The sequence below is a fragment of the Elephantulus edwardii genome, unplaced genomic scaffold, assembly GCF_000299155.1.
Source record: "Elephantulus edwardii isolate Elephantulus edwardi_28Jun2011 unplaced genomic scaffold, EleEdw1.0 scaffold00128, whole genome shotgun sequence".
Lineage (NCBI taxonomy): Eukaryota > Metazoa > Chordata > Mammalia > Macroscelidea > Macroscelididae > Elephantulus > Elephantulus edwardii.
The window spans coordinates 2,248,362-2,256,968 of NW_006399878.1; the positions used below are offsets into that span (position 1 = coordinate 2,248,362).

Genomic DNA, 8,607 nt, shown 5'->3' on the forward strand with positions numbered 1-8,607 from the left:
GCAAGTGATTGCAAAGACCATGGCCTATATCAGATGCACCTTAGTCTCCAGAGAGACACCATTGCTCTTCAGTACTTTGGAGAGGCCCCTAACAGCAGACTTTCCCATGGCAATGCACCTTTTAATTTCCTGGCTACTGGTGGCAAGAGTGTTGACTGTGGAGCCAAGCAGACTAAAGCTGTGAACAATCTCAATCTCTTAACCATCCATCCTGATGCTGCCAATTGGTCCAGTGGTGAGAATCTTTGTCTTCTTGACATTGAGCCTCAATCCATATTGTAGGCTGCAGTCCTTGACCCTCTGCAGCAAGCACTTCAGGTCCTCCTCAGTTTCAGCAAGCAGGGTTGTGTCATCTGCATAAAACAGATTGTTGATAGATTGTCCACCAATCTTGACCCCACAATTCTCCTCATAGAGCCCAGCCTCCTGGATAATCTGTTCTGCATACAGGTTGAAAAGGTATGGAGACAGGACACATCCCTGGCATACGCCCTTCCTAATTTTGAACCATGCAGTGTTTCTTTGCTCTATTATGATTTGTATTTTCATAAATTATTCAAATTCCAATGTTGTTTTGGGTGCCGCAGTGTTGGAACCAACCCATTGCTGACCCTCTAGTGGGCTTTCAGAGGCAGTTAATCTCATGGGAGGAGATTGCCCATCCTTCTTCCACAGAGAGGCCACAAACCATGTGCTTTTGAGATTGTATGGCAGCTTCTTGCCACTAGATATTAAACAGATGAGTTTCTGTTGATTAAATATATTGTAGGGGAGTTCTCATGCCCTTTTGTGAGTTAATAAAGTTCAGTCCCTGGCAGTTCCAATCCAACAATGGCATTTCAAGTCAAAGATGGGCCAGTTGTCTCCTCATGTTGTGGTTTACAGCCTTGTAAACCTGATGGAGAGTTGCTATGAGTTGGCATTTATTTGATTTGACTCAGTGAGTTTGAAAAGTTTGTTGTTTTGTGGTGTTTTTTTTTTTTAATTTGTTAGTGTAACATTACACATTTGAAAATCTTTCCAATATTTGCTTGCTTGCTTCTTATTCTTCACATCTTTACCAAGATGTGACTTCATTTGAGAGACTTTCCCTGACTCCATTAGACAGAAACTAGAGTGCATACACTTGCTTTTATTAACTGCAACTTCTGTTGACACATTTGAGGTCTATTTTATTCGCTCTGTGCTACTACCTAGCACAGTGTTGGGCATATGATAGACACTCAAGAAGTTTGATGAATAAATAATAACCAGTACCAGAAAATAAATGCCTACAGAGGTTCCTAAGTAACTTTTGTTTGATTTCTGAGTTATGATTATTGAATAATCATTTAGATGTAGTTACATGTACATGATATTTAAATATAGATTGTGTATTACCTCAGAAACTTCTCTGTGCTGCTTTCTGTCCTTTCCTGCTATTCGGAGGCAACCTGTGATTTGAGTTCTATCCCTATTGGATTCCCCTTGCTTGGCTGTTAAATGAATGAGATTATACAGTATGTAGTCTTTTGTGTCTTTCCCTCAGTACACACTTTATAAAGTCATTTAATTTGTTGCATATCAATGCCTTTGCTTCTTTAATTGTTGGGTGGTATTTCATGGTGGTAATAACACTAGTGGTAAACATTGAGGTTATTTTCAAGCTTTTAACAATAAAGTTGTTTCAGGTATTCTCAAACTGGTCTTTTGTATGGACATATGTGTCTGTTTCATTTGAGCATTATTGAATGCAATTAATGGACTCTTAGTTTAAGGAGGTTTGGTGGCCTAGTTCATAGGGAGTTAGTTGATCTTTTATTATCACTGGTTCAAATATGCCAGCAGCTCTGCAGGAGAAAGGTGGGAAATCTCTTTCCATATGATTTGTAGTTGGTAGGTGCCATTGAGTTAAGTATGACTCATAGTAACCTATGAACAACAGATCTGAATGTGGACCTATCCTGTGCCATCCTCAATCTCTGACACACTTGAGCCCATTGCTGCAGTCACTTGTTAATCCATCTGTTTGTGGGGTCTTATTCTCTCTCTCTCTCTTTCCTTGTTGTGCACTATCCAGTCGGATCCAACTGTCACAAGGGGAGATTGCCCCTCCTTCTTCAGCATAGCATCTGGTGGATTTGAACCGTGCACCTTCGGGATAGCAGTGCACCTTTTTTTGCCACTAGGCCATCAAAGCTCCCATCTTACTCCCTTTTGCCAACTCTTCTCCCCTTTTCCAAGCATGATGTTCCTTTCCAAAAAATAGCATCTCCTAGCAATATGCCAAAAGTATGTGAGGTAAAGCTTCGCTATTTTGGAGAAGTCTGGGTATATCCTCTCTAAGACATATGTTATTTTGGCATTCCATAGGATAGTCAGACCTCTTCTCCAACATGATAGCTCAAAAGCATCAATTCTTAGTCTGTCATCATTATGCATTGTCCATTTCTCACATGTATATCAAGTGATTGAAAAGAACTGAATCATAACACTAAGACACTAAGGTGTCTTAGTCCTCAAACAGACATTATTACTCGGCTAAACTTGCAGAAGTCCCTGAGTGTAGACTTTCCTAGTGCTATATGTCCCCTGATTCATGTGATTTATAGCCTTGGAAATCCATGGAGGGTGTGTTATGAGTCAACTCTTACTTACCAACAAAGAATTTGAATTAATTTTTTCTTCTGTATCCCTCCCATGGTAAATGTCTCCTCAACTTTTGTCTGTTTTAAAATCAGTTTGCTTTTAATACTGAAATGCTAGTTTGTTAGTCTGGGTACAAATCCTTTAAAATGTATATTTTATAAGATTTTCCCTCTGAGTGAACCTTTCGTTTTCTGAGTAGTGTTTTTTTAAAAAAAACCCTTCAACTTTTATGGAGTTTGTTTTCCTTTATTTTTGACTCTAGAATATTGAGTCATGGTTTGGTTATGAAAGTTCATTCCTTTATTAATTATTTAAACTTGTATTGAGTACTTAGTGCTTGCCCAAAACTTTATTAAATACCAAGGCTTCAAAGGTGATTAATTCACAATCCATCCACTAAGAAGATCAAAATACCAGGTGAGATTGGCAAGTATGTGCTAAAGGTTGAGAGTTACAGCAGGTAACATAACCAAACAGAACTCAGGTCAAGTGAGACCTGCCAGTTATACCTAAACAGAATGTTAACATGTAAAACTTAGTGCTAAAACCCCAAGGACTCAACAAAACACCTATTAGTTAGTAGGCCAGTTTAGTAGAGTGGCAAGCTATAAGAGCAACATCCAAAAACCAGTGGGATTCCTCTACAGTGACAATGAATTAGCACTTATGCAGGGGGCGCATTGTATGTAAAAGGTGAGAGGTCGAAGTTCTTGTGCATTCTGGGAGCTTCCTTTTTCATATGTGATTAGTTAAATATGGATATGACACAGAATGAAAGAGATTTCCAAGAACAGAGTTAATGTGTCCAAAAAAAACCCTCTCTTGTCATCAGTATGTGTTAAAACAAACCCTCTGCCATGGAGTTGATTCTGACTCTTCGCCTATAGGGCAGAAGAGAACTGACTTATATAAAGGTTGTAAATATTTACAGAAGTTGACTGCCACATATTTCTTTTGTGAAACAACCAAAATATTTGAACCACTCACCTTTTATTTAGTAGTCTAATAAGTATTGGAACACCAAGACTCCTTTTGATATATGCTAAGACTCAGTAAACATTAGCTCAAGAGATTAGGTCTTTTATTTTTTTCTCTCTATCCTAGTCACATAAGAGCATGAGTCTTGAGAACTCATTTTCTGATCAGATTTTTCTCTGTGCCCTATCCTAACTGGGTAGATTTGAACTTCTAGCCTTTAGGTTAGTAGTATGCACCACTCAGAAACTTTTGTAATGAGTAATGTAAGAAATTAAAACAGCAGTAATCCACGTTTCCTCCATCCACTCACACCTATTCTCATTCTCTCATGATGTTCTAATTTTACTTGGTTGTAGTCATAAAGCAAAAATTTTCTCCCTAGCTGTTTTGTAAATAGTTGGTTAAAAATTGTAGGCCTTTGAAACAGCAATTTAGCTATAGACATTTGGATTGTTTCTTAGTCATCTGGATTGTGGAAACTATGCTTAAATTCCTCTGTGTAAATTTTTTCCTGTGAATTCTTAGAATTGTAAGCCTCTTAATTGAAAATAATGGAAATTGGTTCAAGCTAATTCATGCACAGAAAAAAGGATGAGTGGTATAGTATTTCTTAGAACTCAGTGTTAAGAAGTTGTCAGGAACCACTTCAGGTAAACAGTCAACCTACTTTATGGTTTTTTATTTCACCTTCTCTTGGTGCAGTGGTAATATTCTTTTTTTCTGTACAGACTTTTTCTGAGTTTCTAAGTATGAGGAAAGTGATTGCTCCATAGGACTAGAGTTTATGTTCTTCTATTCCAGGGATACACTGTTCCTTATTAGCAATCTCATACAGTCCAAACCCTGCAGGGGAGAGAATCTGGCCCCACTTGAAGTAAGTGTCTACATAAGGACTAATTAAATGTGGTTTGTATCATAGGATCCACCTTACTAAGTAAAAAGTACTACTTCTAGAGAAAGTAATGATTGTGAATGGAACCCACACTTGGATGTGTTACACATTTTTTTACACATTTTTTAAAAAAGAGTTTTTATTTAGATACTTAAAAACAATAGTTGTTTACTGTTTGATTACTTAAAAACAATACTTGTTTACTGTTTGATTATATAATCCATCACCTTTGGGCAATGTCTAATTTAGTCAGTGTTGATTGAATGCTTGCTGTACATAAGCATCATTTACAAAAGGCACTTTTGGAAATATGGGAAAGTTTATAGTAGAGCTTGTATTATCAGGAACTGCACAGTTTAATTTGATTTTTTTACCTTGGAGAAGGAATTCTTTACTAAGTGGACCTTGAATGGGCATGTTTCATATAGAGTTAGTTGCATCATACTTTGCCTGGAAATAGAATTAACATTAATGCTGATTGATTTGTGGAGCTCAGAATGAACTTACTTTGGATTTAACTCTGAAATTTCTGCCTTATGTACATCTCTTCCTATGTTGTGTAACTTAGTGTTAGGCTGTTTATCTTTTGCTAAATTTATTTTTAGGTCTCCCCTGCTCCTGTTTAGAATCTTTTATGTTAGCTAGGATACTTCAGTTAAAGTCTTTACCCTGTTCTCTATTGGAAACTTTCCATTGTTTGTTGGCTGATTTTTGATTTCCTGACTGCTAGTACCAAGGTTGTTGATTGTTGATTCCAGTAAGATGAAATCACTGACAGTTTCTGTCTTTTCTCCATCTATCATGATCGTGCCTATAAACAGTATTAGAAAGGTGAGTGGAATTGAACTGCTATTCTTAGAGTTTTGAGAAGCTAATTATTTCAGAAATGGATGGATATTCTTTCTAGTTTGTGTTAGTTTGGAATTTCCACTGAAATTGTTATGGGCAACCATATTAGTTGCTTGAAATACTGATGTCATATTTTTCAGCATCACAGTCACAGGCAAGCCACCCCAGTACAATTTACTGACAGCCAACTGGTGGGTGTGTACACTGAAATAAACAGCAGGGGTTGAGTGAGACATTCCTTCTGTCTTTTAATGCCACCTCTCAGTGAGGGTTGGCCTACTTGAAGTTTTCCTTTGTGTACAAAGGCAGACACTGAGCTTTCTGACTTCCTTCAGTAAACACTTGGGTATCTCCAGGCTCTCTCTAGCACACCTTGTGGCTGATGTGGACTGCTCTGTTACTGCTTCATGTGGGTTTGGGGAGCTAAGACAGCATATAAGTCCAGAGATAATGTCTGATAATGGTGGTGGTTGTTACGTCCTGTTGAGTCAAGTATGATTCATAGCAACCTTATGAACAGTGGATCTGAACTCCATCCACTCTATCCTGTACCATCCTCATCAACTCTGATATTTGAGCCCATTGTTGGAGTCATTGTGTTAGTTAAACTTTTGAGGGTCTTCCTCACTTATTGTGACCCTTCAGCCATCCAAGTATGATAAAATTTTCCAAGGACTAGCGCTTCCTAACAATATGCCCCAAAGTATGTGAAACAAAGATTCATCTTCCTTGCCTTTAAGGACCTCCTTGCTTACGTTTTGTGCAAAATGTACTTGTTTGTTTTGTGGTAGTCCTTGTGAAAGTCCGTTCAGTAATCTCCAAAATCACAACTTAGTGTCATAGTCTCCCTCTGTTATCCTTGGTCATTGTCTAACTTTCAGATGCATAACAAGTAATTGAATTTTGTCATCATTGCTCTTTGGCCCTTTGTATCAGCCTTTGATTTTTTGCTCAGCAGATTTTCCCACTGTGATGAGTCTTTTGATTTCTTGATTGATGGTACAAAAGTTATTGTTTGAGGAGCCCATCATGATGAAACCATTCACAACTTTAATCTCTTCTCCATCTATCATGATACTGCCTATTGGCCTAGAGGTGAGGATTTTTGTTCTTTTTATGTTAAAATTGAATCCATGTTGAAGGCAGTAGTCTTTATTCTTCTGTAGAAATGTTTCAAGTAATCTTTCAGGAAGCCAGGTGTTTTTTTTTTTTTTGTTTGTTTGTTTTTTTTAATTGTATTAAGTGACTTTATTAAGGGAAGCTAGGATTACAAAGGACTTAAGAGTTGCCATTGGGTCCCTTCTTCTTGCCAAAAGTAGGCACAACATTGACAAAACGTCGGTTGTACTGCATGCGCCGCTTAGCTCGGCCAGTCTTTTTCTTCTTCTTCTCCTGTTTGGCCACCTTGGGAGTCTGACCTCTCACTTTGCCAGCACGAGCCAAGGAACCATGGACTTTACCTCCAAGCATGCGGCCAACTACTTCCAGAGTGGTCAGGGGCTCTACCCCACACTCGACCAGGATAGCCTCATCTTCCAGGGGAGTGCCTCCCAGGAGCACAACCTGATCTTCAGGGGCGATGCCCTCCAACGACGCTACACGAGCCTTGATCTGCGAGACGGTCTCCTGGCTGGTCACCTCGAGGATGTGCAGCTCGCGGGCGCGAACAAAAAACTGCATGGCGGCAACTGTAACGCTAGCCAAGCTTCCGATTCCGCGAAGATGGAGCCGAAAAAGAGGAAGCCAGGTTTTGTCATCTGTGTAATGCAGATTGTTGATGAGTTTTCCCTCGATCCTGATGCCACATTCCTCTTCATAAAGTCCAGCCTCTTGAATGATTTGCTCTGTATTCAAATTGAACAGGAATGAAGAAAGGATATAGCCATGATGCACATCTTTTCTAATTTCAAACCATTCACTGTTCCCTTGCTCTGTTTGTACAGTAGGCTCTTGGTCTAGGTTTTTCTATTTGATTATTATTTTTTTTTTGCTGATAATTCTGATGCTTAATTGAATTCATTATCTGCTTTTACTCAAATTTGATTCCTAGTCTTTCTCTATATTTATACTTTTTCTCTTTTGAAGAAAAATCTTCACTGATAATATGTCAAATAATTTCTCAGCCTAATGCAAGGAGGCAGGAGTGGCATCCACTTCCTAATCAACATGCCTCTGGAGACTCTATGAACTTTGAGAAACAACAATATTTATAGAAAAGCTTCAGGCATTTTGTTAATAGAGTCACTATGAGTCGTGCTCAACTTGGCCCGCAATCAACAACAACAGTGTAACTGAAGGGAGCGCTGGTAGTCTAGTGGTAAGGAGCTGTGTAGCAACCCCAAGACCCGCAGTTCAAATCTACAAGCTGCTCCATGGGAGAAAGATTGTCCATTTCCTCCCGTGTAATCAACTGCTCTGAGAACCTGCCAGAGGGTCAGCTATGGGTCGATTCTCACTTGATACCCTAAGGTACATAATAACAACAACAATAAGAACATCAACAGTGTAACAAAGGGAGCTCTTATGTTCTAGTCTAAAAATCTGTGCTGCAATCCCAAAAGAGTGCAGTTCAAAGCTACCAGCTGTTCTATCAGAAAAGGGTGGTTAATCTCCTCCCATGCAATTCACTATTCATTGCCTCTCAAAACCTGCTAGAGAGAGGGTCAGCAGTGCATCAGTTCCCACTTGATAATACTAAACAACAATAACAACAACAACAACAACAACAACAGCGTAATGAAGAAAACTCTGGTGACACAATCCATAGAAAGTTAATGCTGCTAAGTAAAGGTAGTGCTTCTGTAGTGGTTCGAATCCCCCAACCACACTGCAGGAGAAATATGGGCAGTCTCTTTCCATACCATTTCAGCCTTCCAAAACTTGCTGGAGGGCCATCTCTGGGCAGGTTCTGACTTGATGGCAGCAAGGGTAAAAGTAGTAAAGTAACTGAAGTGAAAGGGGTGGAGATGCTGTGTGTCTGTCCACAGTCTGGCTGGCCCCTTTTATTGGAATAGATTATTTTTGTTTATAAAGTACATAAAGAAAATATATCTATGTACAAATATATGCACATTAGAAAAAGGAACATTTTGGCAATTCTAGATAGTTTTCTGTAATATTACTCCCAAACCAGAAAGCGGAAGTTTATGAAGTTTGATGGTAATATAGGCCTACTAGAAACAGGAACAATGAGCTTTTTATTCTTGGTTGCAGCTCGCATAATATTTCATATTGTCATCCTTTATCTGTGTGTGATTTTT

General features: G+C 38.8%; 1 protein-coding gene across 1 annotated transcript; it reads right to left on the reverse strand.

The window, feature by feature from the left end:
* Positions 1 to 6,625: 6,625 nt before the first annotated feature.
* Positions 6,626 to 7,033, reverse strand: LOC102853632 (ubiquitin-like protein FUBI-like). The gene has a single exon (XM_006893549.1). It carries the CDS (start codon positions 7,025 to 7,027, stop codon positions 6,626 to 6,628), a length of 402 nt encoding a protein of 133 aa, XP_006893611.1. The 5' UTR covers positions 7,028 to 7,033.
* Positions 7,034 to 8,607: the final 1,574 nt, after the last annotated feature.

Excerpts from the sequence above, each read along its gene's own strand:
- LOC102853632 (XM_006893549.1), bottom strand. The coding sequence starts at position 7,027 with ATGCAGTTTTTTGTTCGCGCCCGCGAGCTGCACATCCTCGAGGTGACC.